This window comes from Haemaphysalis longicornis, unplaced genomic scaffold, assembly GCF_048455015.1.
Source record: "Haemaphysalis longicornis isolate Haplotype H1 unplaced genomic scaffold, Haemaphysalis longicornis Haplotype H1 scaffold_8, whole genome shotgun sequence".
Taxonomy (NCBI): domain Eukaryota; kingdom Metazoa; phylum Arthropoda; class Arachnida; order Ixodida; family Ixodidae; genus Haemaphysalis; species Haemaphysalis longicornis.
The window spans coordinates 187,744,144-187,761,613 of record NW_027526445.1 but is presented as its reverse complement, the minus strand read 5'-3'; the positions used below and the strand labels follow the sequence as shown (position 1 = coordinate 187,761,613).

At 47.9% G+C, this 17,470-nt stretch overlaps 1 protein-coding gene across 1 annotated transcript in view; it reads left to right on the top strand.

The window, feature by feature from the left end:
• LOC144148626 (uncharacterized) overlaps positions 1-16,477 on the top strand; it is a 39,574-nt gene extending 23,097 nt beyond the window's left edge. The window contains exons 6-7 of the mRNA XM_077680138.1: positions 9,482-9,598; positions 16,334-16,477. Coding sequence (XP_077536264.1) covers positions 9,482-9,598; positions 16,334-16,477 — 261 coding nt within the window. The remainder of the gene's footprint in view (positions 1-9,481; positions 9,599-16,333) is intronic.
• Positions 16,478-17,470: the final 993 nt, after the last annotated feature.

Genomic DNA, 17,470 nt, shown 5'->3' with positions numbered 1-17,470 from the left:
CGCTCTTGGTTACAGCGTACTACGCTATGGTATTTGTTGCTTTTATTTTTGCTCGGCCTTTTGGCGCAACAAAGTTGACAGTTTATTGAAACTGGTATTGAAATCGATGTTGTATGGTACAAATATTTAGGGAAATGTCTGTATTTTCTCATGGTCTCAGATGCCAAAATTCTTAGTTCTGTATACACAAACAGTAGTTCTGAAATATGTTTGGACAAAAGAGTACCGTGTTCCGTACATTCCTGTGAGGGACCTTCGTCAGCGCAATCGTTTCGTTTTGCCTAGGACACGAACTAGGTACGGGGAACGTATTCGCGCTTTTTATTCCCCGCATACAATGAATCAGTTACCAGACGATGTTTTCTCTCTCAGTAGCCGAAAATTAATTAAGAAATGCCTGTTTGAACTCTTCTATTAACTATTTGCTCATCACTCACCACATTTTTTTTTGTTCGCACCGGCGAAGCGATTGGCCTCGGTGCCGCCAACTGCCGGTTACTGCCCTTCAAGCCTTCTGTATCTTCGGCAGGCCCGCAAATGTACCTTGTATATTGCAATAAACATATATTATTATTATTAATAACGATTATTCCGCCTTTACCCGAACGAAGTGCTGTCGGCAATGGCGTTCTCTGCTGTAGTTTCACGCCCTTATGTTTAACGCGATAGCGTTATTAGGCTTATTTTTCGATTTTCCCGTGCCTGCTAGCCGTCTGCTATCAGCCGTGCCCATCAAGCCTCTACAGAAATACGTCATCGCTGCCGCCCGGAAGCTACGACTGAGGCAGCGAGAGGCGAGTGCTCGCTTCAATCTGCAGTATGACACAACGGCCACAGAAGTGTGGAAAGAGGGATAATAATACTACGTCGGAGATACAAGAAAGGACACGCATTCCCAACAGATGGCACGCCTTACATCTTAAGAATCAAATGTAGATGTTCTCTGACACTCTTAATTTTTTTAGATTTGTCGATGTGTCGATCAATGTAGACGCGGTGGCCCCGAAAATCCTCGCGCGTCCTGAGTTCCGACCTGCATAAGCATCTGTCGAATAAATACAATATTAAGATTGCTTCTGAATGCATGTCACGATAATTTTTTTTTTTTTTTTGCGGCGGATTTTTAAGGCAGGCTTAGAAAATCGTAAGCATGCAAGTCCGACACAAACCAGCCGTGGTGCATTCAGACGCCATCGTCCATGCAATGCAGTGCCAGTGAGTATTGGCGAGGTAGACAAACGCGCATAAGCGCTTTGTGAACTATATAGCGCATAGCCGCGGCAGTTAAAAAATGCTGATGATGGCCTGGAAGCAGTTCACGATACATCAGAGCATATGAAGCTGCATAGTTATCGCGTGATGTGTTACTTATTTGAGTGTGTTTGCAACGTCGAATGCTTTTTGCTGGTATACATGTGTGAGCAGATGGCTCAGCAAGATTAGCCGTATCATATCAATTGAACGATTAAATGAGCTAACTCCCCTTTTTTTTTATTTTGTAACATCATTTCTAAAATTGTATTGTTTGTTTTTTCGGTTGTCTCTTCTGGTTTCAAGTTTCGTTCAATTAATTCACTCCATTAACGCTATCTTAAAGAGTTTAGAAATCTTATTGTGCCAATTATGCAGTTCTATGCATAGGCAGCGGTTTACACGGTTGGTCGTTTTCACGATACTTCTATGCGTATTTTCGTAGTTATTTTCACTGCTTTTCTTATTTTAGTATTCCTTTCTTGGAGGCGGTATGCAAATGCGCATGTTTAATTTTGTAAACTAGCTTGTATAATTTTTTATTTTTGGTTCTTTTAGGATTGCATACAACCAATTATCTCCATTCACGCTATTATAACGATTAATTTAACAGGTAAAGTACGCCAACTAAACATTTCTTGCGCAAATGCAGGGCGTTTCAATTCGGTCAGTTTCTTTTTTTTAATAGGGCTTCCCACGTTAATTTTTGTCAGGTTATTCTTGTCTTCGCTATGCGCGGAAAATGTTTAAATCTCCGATTTTTGAATTTGTATGTTCACTTTTTATTATCTTTCTATGATTAGTATTTTTTTGTTTTTAAGATTCCGTTCGCTCAATTGCCTCTATTCGTGCTATTACAACAATTAAATCTGTTAACTCCGACAATTATGCATTTCGAACAAATGGAGGGCATTACACGGTTTATTCGTTCGCGCGATGTTTTTTCTGTCACGTTTTTGTCATTATTTTAGCTGCTCTTTTATTTTTGTCTTTGTTTTGTGGAAGAGCTGTGTAGGTTTTATATTCTTGAATTTGTTATTATCAGTTTTGTTTTTCTTATTTTTCTACTTTCTGTGTTTTGTTTTTGTCTAAATTTCGTTCGAATAATTATCTTTGTCTACGCTTTCTGCGATCAATTAAATATTAACTCCGCCAATTTTCAGTTCTATATTTGGTGCCGTACGTGGGACATTGGGCGGTTGTGTACGTTCGAGCAAAGCGCGCGCCGGGTTATCTCGGAAGCCATGTTCGAGGCCACCGGAGAGTCTGGGAACCTGATCCTACACATACGTGACGGACGACCTTCGGCAGACAAACGAAAAGGCTCGACCTACAACGGGTCCCCGTTTAATACGGTGTAGCAGTTGATACCAATAGCCAGGCGCTCGCCTTCAAAGCACGTAAGCAGACTTAAGTTCCCCGAGGAAGTTTTTTCTCCTCCTCCCGAATACGAGATGGTATCATGAACTGACTCCTCACGCCAGCAAGAAGTGGAATAAAACACCACAGTGCCTTCCAAGGATGATCTTCCTCCGCTGCAGATGCCTTGTGTTACAGTTCTACCATTGCGTAGTACGATTGCTTAAAAGGATCACATTGTCTGTCACGTTACTCTTATCCCGTTCTCTACACGATATTCCCCAAGCGCTTAGCCGTAGTGCGAACGGAATAACTATGTGATAATCAGTGTCTGACTGAAACAAATTTCCGTTTTTTTTTTTTTTGGCGCAAATCATAAAACAAAACGTCTGACCTTTTTTAAGAGCGAATGCTCTTTATAAGCGACCCCAAACCATCCACCGCCGGCGGCGGCGGCGGCGGCGGCGTCGGCGGCGTTGGCGTCCGCAGTGCTCCTCTACATTTAAAAAAGAAACAGCATCCGGCGCCAGGTTTCGATCCGAGGACTTTGCGGCCGCAGCGCGACGCGCTACCGACTAAGCCACGGAAGCCACGCTGATATCAGAGTGAGTAACGCGCCTTATATCTTTAACGCATTCAAACTACGTCGTCAGCGGCGTGCGTTGGCGACTCAGCGGCGTTATAGCGGCTTGATAACTGCGTGGTGTACACGTGATACTACAAACCCGATGGAAGAGATGGAAGAGAAGGCGGTGGGCTGCGGGGGCCGAGCGCAAGCGCCGCAAGCGGGCCGACAACCGTGCATTCGCACTTTCACATTCTCCCCCTCGGGGAAATGCGGGGGAATTTTTTTTTGTTTTGTGACAACAAAACATCAGACTGCAACGCCGGTAGGGCCACTTGTGATATCAGCCACGCATAAAGAAAGTTGTCAACTACTGCAAAATTGAAATAATAATTGCAGAGCGGTTTAACCGGAAACAAATTCCGTATGTTACCAAAAATCCGGGGCAATCTCCACGAACGTGAATCCTGTAGAGAGGAGAAGCATGCAGTGTGCCCCGTGTTTCCCGTAGCAAAATCGCTGCTAATGGGAAAACCTCCTTCGCAGAAAAGAGCGTTTCTGAAGCCGATGCGCGCTGATTGGGCGCAGGAGAAGCGCCGGGGGGGTGGAACAATTGTGTGCTTGCTGAGGCGGTGGCGCCCTCTCTTGCGTTGACCCTTATTTAAGCAATTAAATGAGACAGATTTGCCGTAGCTATATTCGTGTCACACGCAACAGCATACTAAGAAGCACGCTTTACAGAAGAAAACCAGGCATCGAAACCAATTTAGACACAATTTAACAAATTTCTTCAAATAAAGCACTTAAATTCTGATTAATATTGTATTTGAAAGTACGTTAATTCATGTTAGTATATTTTGAACCGGTTTTGTCTTTTATACACGTGTTTACTGACCATCGTTGGACAACAATTTATCGTGACGACGACAGGAGACGCCGACAGCCCGAGCCCCTACGGTGTTTCGCCCTTGAAAACCCCTTGGCCAAAGAATTCAATGAGGTTAATGTGGTCCCAGGAATCCAACCCGGGACCTTCACGCCATGAATCCGGCAACCTAACCACTAGGCCACTCTGAAGGACCGAGGGACGCGTGTTATCAGCGCTAGGGAACAATAACATGTGCAGCCAAATGGGAAGACAAAAAAGTGCTTCCCGTGGTCGGTATCGAACCGGGGTCTCTCGCGTTATGAAACCAGCGTCTATACGTTTGGCTATCATCTTTTTTATTATTAGGTTTGGCTATCATCTCTTTTTTTTATTATTAAGGATGGCTATCATCTCTTTTTTTAATGGTTAGGTCTGGCTCTCATCTCTTTTTTAATTATTAGGTTTGGCTATCATCTTTTTTTTTAATTATTAGGTTTGGCTATCATCTCACCCTACGCGCACAGCATTTCCTTCGGGTTCGTAACGCGGACGTTGGCTTTGGACTTGGCTGCTGGTTCGAGCGCGTGCTGGCGTGGTTCATTTTGGGAGAGATGTGAACGCCTGCAGACGAAACGATCCAGGCCTGCCAGTCATGGAGAACTTTCAGTGGCAAGTTCATGAAAGTGAGGTGATGACGTATGCAGCGGAACCCTGGCGCCTTACCAAGCAACTTGAAAGCAAACTTGGGTCTGCTCAACAGGCCATGGAAGGAATAGTGATCTTAGTGACACTTAGCGAAAGGAAACAAGCTTCGTGGATCACAAAACAAACTATAGTTGATGTTTCACAGTTCAAATAACGAAAAAGATATGTACATGGGCTGGCCACGTGATTAGTCGAAATGACAATTGGGCTACCAGGGTGACAGAGCGGGCAATGAGGGACGGGTCTTAAAAAAGAGGAAGGCCAATTACTTGATGGCTTGATGCAATAAGAATGTTCAGAGGCAAAGAACGGACTCGAATGGCGCGGGGAAGGAGCGGTTGGAAGTCGATGCGACAGGCCTTGGTCCTGCAGTGGACCTAGTGGGTTGGTGATGATGACGATCGACAGCCGGGTCTCCGACGAAGGGAGAGGGGATGCCAGCTCTGCTGTTCCGCCAGCCTTGCACCACTGGTGCAAGCTGAGCCAATTTTTTCTGCTCTACAGCAAAGAACTGCCAGGCTCACTGGCACACAGACAAGATGCGAATCTTTGAGGACATTAAGGATTTGAAGACCCTCCATTAGGAGTTCGCAAGCTGACAAAAACCAGGCCACAAACAAGTTGTGTACACAAAAGGTGTGCACAACTGGAGCCCGACACCACGAGAAACAACTTTTTGACACGAAAGTGTTCGATGCCCGGGTACACCAAGATCTCAGTGACGTCATATCCATCCCGGAAGGGACATCGCCAGAAAAGTGTTATTGACGCGGCGGCGCCCGGACTCGAGCCAACGAACTCTCTCCTTTATCGCCACAACGGGAGGAACGCGGCGCTCTGGCGACTGCGCTATGAACAGAGACGTAGCCGCTCTCCGAACGCGTCTTATGTCCTTCCCTAGGACACATTGAGGTGGTGCTGCCGTCTACCAGAGGAGAACAGAAGTAGCGCATCATGACGCTAGTGAGCGCCGGCAGTTGGCGCCTCGATTCCAAGGCCTTCGTGTACGTGGGACGCACGTGAATTGGGGCACCGTCCGCTGTAGCGTTGTTCCCCTGACCGTTACATGTGTTCAGCTGCTGTTTCTGTTCATGTGTATTTGATTTTCTTTCCCGGAATAAATCGGTTATTTTTTATTTCTTGTGTGTCGGCGCCACTTCATCTGGCGGGGTCAGGCTCGTGAACCCTTCCCACATGAATGAGGTTTCCTTAACATTCAATTTCTCCTGTGAAGGCCCCTTTCCCGTTCGTGTTTTACCGATTCCTATAAAAGAGCGATCAACCACAATTTCTCCCTTGGAATAAAGATCGCCATGCAATACGACCTCGAGATACTTCAATATCCTCTACCCAATAAATCTCTTAGCAATATTCAGCAAGTATACTGGAAGCAGCTCCAGACTAATACATTCTATAACCCCTATAAAATATCATGATTTATCCAGGAGATTACAGACAGGACTGCGCCTTGTAAAATGCTATACGAACATATTTAACCCATATCTTGTGTGGCTTCTCCCAGGATCCCCCTCCTAGTGGTGTGCAGTTGTCTAACTCCGTGTAGTTGGAGGCCCCGATTCTCAGTACCGACATATTAATTCAAGTTTAGTCCGTGACAAGACCATTGGAGGGTCGCTGGAAGACATGGCCTTGTCACCACCACCGTGACATATAACCCACCTTCCCTTGCCACCCTTTCTGAATAAAACTAAAATTCTTCCTCCTCCTGGAATAAACAAGACAGTAAGGTTTGAACACTTTTTCAGGGACATCAGCTACTCTTAAAGGAGTACTGACACCAAATTTTGATACCTAAAAAATGATATAATTGGCTTCAGTAGTTTGTACAGATGCCTCACAGAAATTTTTGCAGCGATCCGAGGCCGGAATCACATCTAAAATCGATTTTGATTGTCCAGGCCGCGAGCTTCCACAAATCGGCAGCACTAGCGCAATCGCTTTCGGCGTGACGAAACATTGGCCTACGTGTCTGGCCGGTTCAGGGTGACGTCATATAGTCGTTTTCAGAACCGGAAACGATATCCTGCGCTGCTGTTGTCGGTGGTATTCGTTTGGGCAGGAGACGTTGATTGATTGTGGGCATGGAGGAAAGAAAAGGTTAGGAGAGGCCCTGACGTCACATTTGTGAAGCCGAGTCCCACCATGACTTGAGCCCACTGAGCCCAGCACTCTATCCCATCATCCTTTGCTATCTCCGGTTTGATTTGACTAACATGGCGTCGCCCTGCCCTCCCGCTTCGCAGCGAAAACAGCTTCGTCGCTAATTCCTCGGTGCGATGTCATGTTCTAAGCTGTTGATTTCGCCTTCAATTTGCCCATTCTAACCCTCACCCAAAGTTTCAATCAAAAAACGGCCTTCGTTTTTGAGATAGAAGGACGATTTTTCAGCTCTTAAGCCTGGCAAAGTAGCGTTTGTCGTCGTCATAGCAACAGGCTCGCGGGATGGCGAACGCAGACGAGTTAAGGCCGCCTCCGACGGCGGAGTTTTCAAACTGGCCTAATCTAAAAACGTTTGTCGTAGAGACTGTACTGGTTTGCAAGCGTTGCGAGGCAGCCAAATACCAAGCGCCGTAAAAATTTGTCCATTCTATTTGCCCAAATTTGGCCCCCGCAGTTGTAAACAAGTAAGCAACACTGTCCATGGGCTCAAGAAAAATGACGCCACTTCCTCCACACTTTTCGCAATGCATTGGGATGCTAGGGGCCTCTCCTGAGTTTCTTTCCTCCATGATTGTGGGGTTTAACGCGCCGACGCAACGCAGACGATGAGGCGCGCCGTAGTGGAGGGCTCCGGATTAATTTTGACCACCTGGGGATCTTTACCGTGCGCCGAAATCTCGTACACACGGGCGTTTTTGCTTTTCGCCTCCATCAGAAAAGCGGCCGCCGCGGCCGGGAATCGAACCCGCGACCTCGTGCTCAGCAGCGCAACGCCTTAGCCACTGAGCCACCGCGGCGGGTAGGGCAGGAGACGTGGGCGTAGCTTTGTGAGCAATGCTTGTAAACGTTGCGTGTTCGACGTCTTTGCTCTTCAGTTCGTTGCCGGCGCATGGTGTTCGGCACTGGTGCCGAAAACGGCGTGGTGCGCGATGTCTACGGGCACCGCGGCGACGCGGCGGTGCGCGTCGCCGAGCTCGCCCAAGTTGTGATATGGCAAGCTCGCGGTATGCGAAGTACTGCTCGTGGAAGCCTGCCCGAGCAAATCGACGACGACGCCAAGATGCATTATTTTCCACGCTACGACATGCAGCGCTAAACGTGGACTTCGTGGAGTTCGTGCACGCCGGCGGCCGCAAGAACTGTCGCCCAAGCCAGCGGGCTCGGGGTTGCACGGGTCACCTTGGCGTTGGGAACTTAGTATCGTGGCGACTATTTGATCTCTGGTATCTGTACAACTGCGAATGACCATCCCTTACGCAACTTTTCACCACACTATCATCCCCTTTTTCGCATACGAAGCTTTATTTTGGCAATAATTTCCGTTTCTGCGATCGGTGACCAAGACATCTGCCGCGGCCTGTTTTGATTCTAGCGCGCAGGTGGCGCCATCTTTCGGCCGCTCGCCGCACCGTGGTGCCGACAGTGCTGGGTCGGAGTGGTCGGAGCGCCGAACCCCCGCGTCCGGTCAGCGTAGGCTTACCATTGCGGCAAATATCTGAACGCCACTTTTAAATTCAGCGCTGATAACAACTCCTAGCACAATTTTCAACACACTAACATCTAGTTTCTCGCATGTAGAGCTTTTTCGTGATCAGATTGATTAGAAGAGTGGCGACAAGCTGTTGCTATCACGGTCTGCGCCGGTTCGAGCCGCAGTGATATTAAAAAACGGACGACGGCAAAGACATCGCCTGCCTAATCGCCTGGCCAAATAAGGTTGTTCTGTCTGTCGAGTGGCAGTGACTCATCCGAGACTGAAGATTCAGACGACATGTCGACTGCGCGGGCGAGTCGCGGACCATGCGCAATCGTAGCAGACGATGCGGCGAACGCATGGAGGAAAGAAAAACGTCCCTGACGTCACGGGTGAGACCGTGACGTAAGGCTTCCCGCTTGCAGGCTGGCCTTCGAACGGCCATTTTCCTGCGCGGCGACCAAATTTGAAATTGGTTGCAATAAACGTGCTATAATTAATTCTGTGTTGGCGGCTGACGGCTTTCGGTTCGATTTTCGTAATTGCTAGGCCAATAGGTATTCTTTACAGCATAAAAACTGAAAGCGAGAAATTTCGTGTCAGTACTCCTTTAACGAAAGAGATGCATAAGAAATCTCACGCTTATCCACCAGTTATTGAATATCCTAAACCGGCCATCAGTTAATGAAATCCTTTGAATTACAACTGTAGGGGCAGCGCCTTCAATGTTCACCAATTTTAAGGGCTGTTCTGATAAGGTACGGATACACTCCGATAATTGCAATCGGAATAGCTTTAAGGGAGTCTTTCAAACGCCGCTTTTTACTACAACTGTAGGGGCAGCGCCTTCAATGTTCACCAATTTTAAGGGCTGTTCTGATAAGGTACGGATACACTCCGATAATTGCAATCGGAATAGCTTTAAGGGAGTCTTTCAAACGCCGCTTTTTACTAGGAAACAGTAAAGATGTTTAGTCCCTCTTCCCTGCACATCGGACGAGTCGACCCATTTATAATGCTGCTCTGTCGCGGAATCCTTCAGATGTCCTCAAAGGTTGCCCTCCGCGGTCTGTTCCAGATCTGCCCGAGTAATATCACCTGGTGGGAGGTTATCCGCTCGGAGTATCAAGTAGGTTTCATTGCAACAGACAAGTTCGTCTTCCTGGCGGATACAGTGAGCACTATTGCGAAGAAGGTGAGTTAAAGTGCCTTTCATGGGTGTTCATTTCAGATGATTTGGTGAATCCAATGGCCCACTTACGTCCGTCTTACGGAAGCGATTTTCCGTTCCGAAGTGGGTACAAGCCAGACACTCCCGCTGTGGTGCAGAAAGTTAATTGAACATGTTGATATACCGCACCCCGCCCCTAAACCGATTTAAAGTCACAAAACCACCAATTATTTACGAAAAAATGCGTAGAATTGAGCCAACAGAACATTCGGCAGAGATACTACAACGGGTATCGCAAAAAAGTTGGAATTGCTGTTGTTGGAACCCAGGTCATTCGCAAAGAAACCCACCATTCTACCCCTAGGCAACTCAGCCGGAACTGACGGGCTCGTTGCCTCGAAATAACGGGCTCGTTGCCTCAAGGGAACGGAACTTCGCCTCCTGGTAACAGTAGTTTCCCGCGAAGTTTAGCCATCACCAGCAATAAGACCATTTCACCCCGACTGATTACGTCACCATGTTGAAGAATCTGCCGTATGACTGTTGGCGGTTGTAACTGCTTCTTTCCGGCGTCGCCGTTAACCGGCATGATGTGCTTCAAAGAATGACACATCACGTCGTGTCATGACGTCAGGCCCGGTTATGGCGTAATGTGCTATTGGTTGCGTCGCTGAAGGAAGATCTTTCTCGCACCGGCGTTAACATCTTTTACTCGCTTTAGTAAAGCGGAACAAGAATTAAATTCAGTAGGTGCCTCACACAGCTTTGTATTTAGTTTGGCAACATAAGTTATTGCTGCATCATTAATGTGAAGAAAACATTCCTGCCGAGTGCGTCGTGGTGAACTCCGCCCTGTTTTTTCTTGGCGCTGCTTTTTTCACCCCGATTTGAGCTCACAGATTCCTTCCATGTTATAACGAAGTCATCCGGATGAGACCTCTTACCGTGATCTTCAGGACGTCGTGGTCGGACCCAAAGTTCACTCCTGTGTTTTGCCACGTAGCGTCCAGGATACCTGCCAAGAGCGACAGGTCAGGCGTGGTATTAGTGCCCATTCGTGTTGCAGTGCCTGGTTCATTGAGCAAGGCCAAATTGTGCTGATCCATTTGGCTAGCTAGTTGTCTCCCTCTTTTCGAGCAGAATTTGTACCCTCAGGTCGTATGCGCCGCATTGAAATCACCAAGAACGAGCAAAGGTCTATAGCCGGCTTTGTCCATGGCATCCTGAAATGTCCCCGCTAGATCAAGGTCCTTCTTGGAGGGTCTGCAGTACATATTGAGTATAAAAACGCTGTGTAGTACACTTCCTATACCCCGGCTGTGGATTTCAATCAAGGTGTGCTCGCACCCTCTTTGGGTTGTTAGATGTTGTGTTGCCGCTATTGTGTTCCGCACCAGCACTGCTGTTCCTCTTTCCGTCGGATCGACGTACGTTACGAAGCCCGGGAGTTTGGGTTTCTTGTTTGTTTCCTGCATGACCAAGTTGTCTGGCTTGCTGTCGAGTGAGTCCACATATATTGTTGTAGCTCACCTGCCTTGTCTCTAAAGCCATGGCAATTCCACTGGAGAATTGTCGTGGTCTCACTTGGCTCTTTAGTAGGACGCTCCATCTTGATTTGGGGTGATGCTACTGGTTGTGTGACCACCCTCAGATCCCGTCTTGGCATACGGTACCCCCTTCCTTGCCTTTTGCGTCAGTAGAAGCTGATTAACGTTGGCTTCAAGCCTGTCTATCCTAGATATCTTTGAGGTCATTTGCGTCACCAGTTGTGATACCTTGTTTGCGAGCTGCGCAATGGTGCTGTTCATTTCTTGCATGGGATGCACCCCCTCTGGTTCATCCTTTGTGGCTGACATTGGTGACTTCTGGTGTTCCGGCTGCTCTGGCTGGATGTCCCGCTTGGGTACCTTTCTCCTTGCGTTGGTGTCCGTCGTTTGGCTGCAGCTCTCAGTCTCACTTTTATTTAATATCGATCGATACATTTCACTTTTATTTTCTATTTGTGCAGTTAGTTTAGCAATCTGCTCATTTTGTTTGGCTACCAATGACTTAAATTGTTCGTACTGTTTACATTGCTTCTGAGGCTCTTGCAATAATGGGGGAAATTGGTTGTCATCTATGATGGAGGGTCTGTCTGACCAGCCCACCTGTTTTAGGTTGCTCCTCGCTGGTGTCTTGTTCCTGGACCTTGAGCTGGACCTCGACAGCTGTCTGCTGCCGTCAGCGACACGTGTTTAACCGTTGTTGGAGGTACTCCTCCCCTTTCGTCTTGGAGTCGCCGATCGGTCCCTTCGACTTTGGCTCGAAGACCGGTCCCGCCTCGACAGCCGCTGCTGCTCCACCGACGCTTTCTGTTGCAGGCCTTGTTGCGACTTCACCTGATGTTGACCTTGCGCCTGTCGTCGCTGGTGCTGCTCTCTCCGGCGAATAACGTACGGAGTGACGAAGCGCCTCGAACATCCTTTGGCGCCCGTAACGTGAGCGCCTTCGCACAGGGAGCACTTTGCCATGCAGGTGTGGTCAGGACCTGGGTCGCGCGTACCGCACTCGTGGCAGGCGCGTGTTCCTGGGCGTGGGCAGGCCGTGTTACGGTGGCCCACCTCGTAGTAGTGTACGAATAACGAACTGGGACAACCTTAGGAAGGAACAGGAGGAGGGGGTAGAAGAGACAACGACGGAGAGCAAGCCCTACGAGCACTGGGAAGAGGAGCAAATCGCCTTGGTGGAAAAGCACAGCGAGAGAATTGCAACCAAAAACCAAACCCCACGTGTCGACGCAAAACTGGCACATCTCTGGCAAGCTCAGCGCAGTCTCACCAAACGCTGGAAGCGGCAGCGACACAATAGAAAGCTCCGCAAGAAAATCCAAGAAGTCAACAAACAGGCTGCGGAATACGCTGCGGAGCTATCCAGGGAGAGCTGGCTCAGCCTGTGCGACGAACTTCAGGGAACTCTATCGACTCACAAGACGTGGTAGCTCCTTAGACACCTTATTGATCCAGTGACAAGCAAGGGTGAGATAAACAGAAATATGACGAGAACGTTGAACAATTATAATGACGATGTGAAGAGGCTCTTTGGGGATCTTAGAGACAAATACCTCAAGACGGACAGGAGTTTACACCGGCCAGGATCTTATTGGGGAGCACCCAACGAGACGCTGGACAAACCGTTCACCGACTTTGAGCTTAAGGTGTCAATTGCCGAGAGCCGTCAGAATAGTGCCCCGGGTCCAGATACCATCACGTATAGGCTGCTTAAAAACTTGAGCGACAGAGCCAGGAAGGACCTCTTGCGGCACATGAACGAGGCCTGGGTGAGCAGCAACCTAACGAGGCGATGGAAGGAGGTGGAGATCAGGTTTATACCGAAGCCCGGAAAGTCCCCGCACATTGACAATCTAAGGCCCATTTCCCTCACGTCTTGTGTGGGTAAAGTGATGGAGCGGATGGTGCTAAATAGGCTGCAAAAGCATCTAGAAAACACCAATCAGATGCCGGATACCATGTTTGGATTCCGAAAGCGCCTCGAAACGCAGGAGGTGTTGCTACAAATAAAAGAGGAGGTCATGGAGCAGGCCACGAGACATTCGCCCAGAGCCATTTTGGCACTTGACCTCAAGGGCGCATTTGATAACGTCTCTTACGCCAGCGTCCTATCGAACCACCAGGGCACCGGATGCGGAGAACGGGTATACAATTATGTACGGGACTTCTTGACTGACCGCCAGGCTAGAATCAAAGTGGGGGAAGAGGTATCCCCTCCTGTGAAACTGGGTAGCCAGGGGACCCCAGGGATCCGTCTTGTCACCCTTTTTGTTTAACATGGCGCTCCTGGGCCTGCCAAAGGCGCTCAGAGCGATCGAAGGATTGGGGCATGCGCTATATGCCGACGATATCTCGCTCTGGACGACGAAAGCAGGCTCTTTAGGATGGATCCAAGACACGCTGCAGGCAGCCGCAGATGTGGTGGACAAATTCGCCAAAGGGTGTGGCCTTAGATGCTCCCCAGCTAAATCAGCACTGGTGATCATCCGGCCAAGGGCGCCTAAGAAACAAATAGAGGACATAAAAGTCACCCTGGTGGGCGAAGATATCCTCCCACGCCCCAGCACAAAAATTCTAGGATTAGTTATTCAGGCCGACAACAGGGCATCTATACCCGTTGCAAAACTAAAGCGCACGTCGAAACAAATCCTTCATATGCTCCGACGGGTGGCGTCAATTCCCCGACGCCTCAAGGAGAGGGACACACTTAGGCTCGTCCAAGCCTTTGTGGTAACCAGAATAACATATGTAGCACCTTACCTCCTCCTGAACAAAGCGGACAGGTGCTGGACGTCATCATCCGCAAAGCCGTCAAGCAAGCTATTGGAGTTCCTATGAGCGCGTCTACATGCAAACTCTTGGTAATGGGCTTGCATAACTCGGTCGACGAGCTCATTGAGGCCCATCTCGCCAATCAGAAACGAAGGCTGAGCCAAACGAAAGCGGGCAGACGCATCTTGCAGAAAATCGGCTGGAAGGCGACGCTATCTGAGGACAGAGAGCAGCTGCCAGATGAATGGCTTGAAGCCATCAAATCCAAGCCCATCCCCAAGAACATGAACCCAGCGTACCATGGCGGCAGGCGGGAGGCAAGAGCTCGTGCTCTCAACAGGCTTCTGGCAAAAGAAGAAGGGGCTATCTTCACGGACGCCTCCACGAATGACGGTATGAACCGGTCAACAGCAACGGTGACAACCGCGAAAGAGCTGCTGACGTGTGCATCCACTGTAGTTCAGAGCATTGAAGAGGCAGAAGAGCTGACGATTGCTGTGGCCCTTACTCTACCGGACAAGACCAAGGTGGTCACGGATTCCCAGCAAGCCTACAGAAGCTTCCAGTGCGGCTGGGTGTCCCGGTTGGCCTTCCGAGTGCTCAAGGAGAAAAAACCTCCGAAGGAAACCGTAGAAGTAGTGTGGATACCGGCTGATTCTGCGGTGGAGGGTAACGAGTTTGCCCACCAGCAGGCCCGAGCACTCACTTACCGGGACACGTCCGGAGTAGAGGCAAAAAACCAACCATTGCTTACCTACAGGGAAATAACCACTTATTACAGGCACGACAGGCGGACGCTACCAGCACCACACGCAGCACTCACGAAGGAACAGCAAACTATATACCGGCAAATCCAGACAGAGTCCTTTCCACACCCCCGTCTACTCAACCGTATGTTCCCAAACCAATTCGAAGAAACTTGCCCAATATGTAAAAAACTAGGCACACTCCAGCACATGATAGGAGAGTGTAGGTTTAGCCCGAAGCACCCGCCCCCCTTACCCGAGTCTCGCCCCACCAACCCCACTCTACCCTTTAATGAGAGATGGAGGATCTTGCTGACCAGCCCCGCCCTGGAGGATCAGCTACTACTGGTCACCAGGGGCCAGGTGGCGAGAGCAGCATATGGATTCCCGTGAACAGGGAACCACCTCCGTCCAGTGTGGAGTTCGCAACGAACGACTCTCAAATAAAGTTTCTTCTTCCTCTTCCGGATGAGAAGGGGGCTTCGTTATAAGAGGTGCTTCGTTGAGAAGGGATATACGCAGCTTTGCGTAATCTAAAACACTTTTAGTAAATAGAGATTTCGATAAAAACGCTTTCATCATAACGAGGGTGTACCGCATTTGCAAATGACACGTCGGAAACAATGAGGTCTGCGAATGTCAATACTGTTGTTATAACAAGATACCTAATGCTTACTGTATCAAGGGTTTTTATATAACGAGGATTCACTTCTACGTGCAAGCAAACTGCTCAGTTACTAGAGTCGGCTGGGAAGCTTGCGTGTGTCATCATCATTTATGTGAAAAGGGGGCCCTTTGACACATTGCTCCGAGGCAAAACGCTAGTAGTTTGTTGTAGTCTTTACTCTTTATTAATACGAATAATTGCCATTGCTCAGGCTGTTTTTCCCACCTTCGCGTTTAAAATTTCCCGCTGCAACATACTGTCACCACGGTAACCTGCCTATTGCTGGCAATTCCTCGATGCCTATATTAAAATTTTACCACGCTTCGTATCCAGGCCTAAACACTTTTAAAAGTGACGTGCACAGTACGAGACACTTAATGCAAAAGTTCAGAAATCGAGGAGCAGAAAGCCTTATAATTTAACACTTTAAACAATTAAGGTTTTCTTTGTGGACACATCGAGTAAGCTTCCCAGTTGTAACTCTTGACGTGTCAGTTTCGTTGCAGGTGGAACTATTATAATAAATGTTCTTAAAATGTTTTTTTATATTATAATAAAAGCAAATGTTTCCGCAGCAATGCATTTGGGTAAAGTAGTGAAGCCCACTTAACAGAGTTTTTAGTGAGTACAGTCAAACCTTGATTTAACGAACCTCTATGTAACGAATTGCTTGATTTAAGGAATTTTTCCGATTCCCCATTCCCACCTTCATTGGAGCCCATGTGTTTGCGACCTCTATGTAACGAAGGCGTTGCGACGGTTAACCCGGACGTAACGAGTTTGCTACGCTGATGAGTCAACGTTTATTGCTTTCTTTTATTTATTGCTTTCAAGGTTTATCGCCTTCTCATTTTTGCTATCTGCTACCTCAGTTTTAAAAAGCTACGCGTAAGAGTCGTGTATTTGTGTTCTCGGTGACCTATGCAGCTGTTCTACACGAATCTATATTTTGACTTCGGTGTTCATTTAAATGCTATCCTATGTCCTACAATTGAACATACGCACTCCCGAAACGCGCGCACCGCAGGTCGCCTTCGTGAAGAGCCTTCCTCCGCGAAAAAACTTCTCGATCCTCCTGTTCAACATCCACATGGTGGATGCCACGAAGAGGTGCATACCGGAATTCTTTGACAGAATTGCCCGAGTCAAGGAGGACTTCTACTTCAATTGAGCCTCTCCGCTGCACCGTCCACTTGTGGGTTCCTCTTCCATCACTCGTTTCCTTTTCCAGTGAAGAAGAGCACAAATCTTTTGCAGAATCCGTGGCGTGAACTGCGACAAGCTGCCAGCAAAAGGCTCACATTTTAAGAAGTGTTACAAGTCACCGACATTTTACTACGATTTCCGGCGTGTCGCCTACCACAGCAATGACTGCGGCTGGTTTTTTTACATGTTTATTACGATGCCTTCATGGCGTTGGCTAAATATTTTTCTATCGCGAATAAATGGTGCGTAAATAATTACCCGCAGTGTATCGTGTTTTCTCTCTTTCCGCATACAGCTAATAATAGTAGAAATAGAAGCCTGTGCAATACGTAAGCTGCATACTTCGCGTTCGGAAAAGAGCGCTAAAGGAGGCATGCACCCTCTCATGTCATTCGCAGCTGTTTTAGAAATGAATGATCGCCAGTAAACTCGACGGCCTGTTTGTGGCTTGTACCATTTCAGTTTTAGTGTATTATTACCTTCGGCGCTGGTGTCCTATATTTAGGACATTAACCAAATTATTCTAGCAACTTGAGAACAAAAACAAAACAGGTAATTTTCTGGGAAATAGTTCTTCAAGGGTGCCTCTTTCGATAGATATCACCATTGTTTGCTTTTTACTACAGCTGGACGCTAGCAAGAGGAAGGCGTTGCAGTAATGACCAGTCCGACGTTGGGGTTACCCAAACGACCGAACTCTTAGTTCGAAGACATGGCTGCAAATCTAAAAATATTTGCACAACCTGCTTTATTTTTGTATTTTTTTCTTTTTGGGCTCAGTGCTGTCCAAAGTTCCGGAAAACAAGCAAAAAAAAGCTAGTTCTGCTGGAATTGAATATTTTGATTACCTGATGACCTAAGAACACGTCATGGCGAGTTATCGCTAATAACTTTCACCCCAGCTGAAGTTTCGTTTGTACGCTTATAGGGTCCAAGTATTAAAGGGGTCCTGAAATAC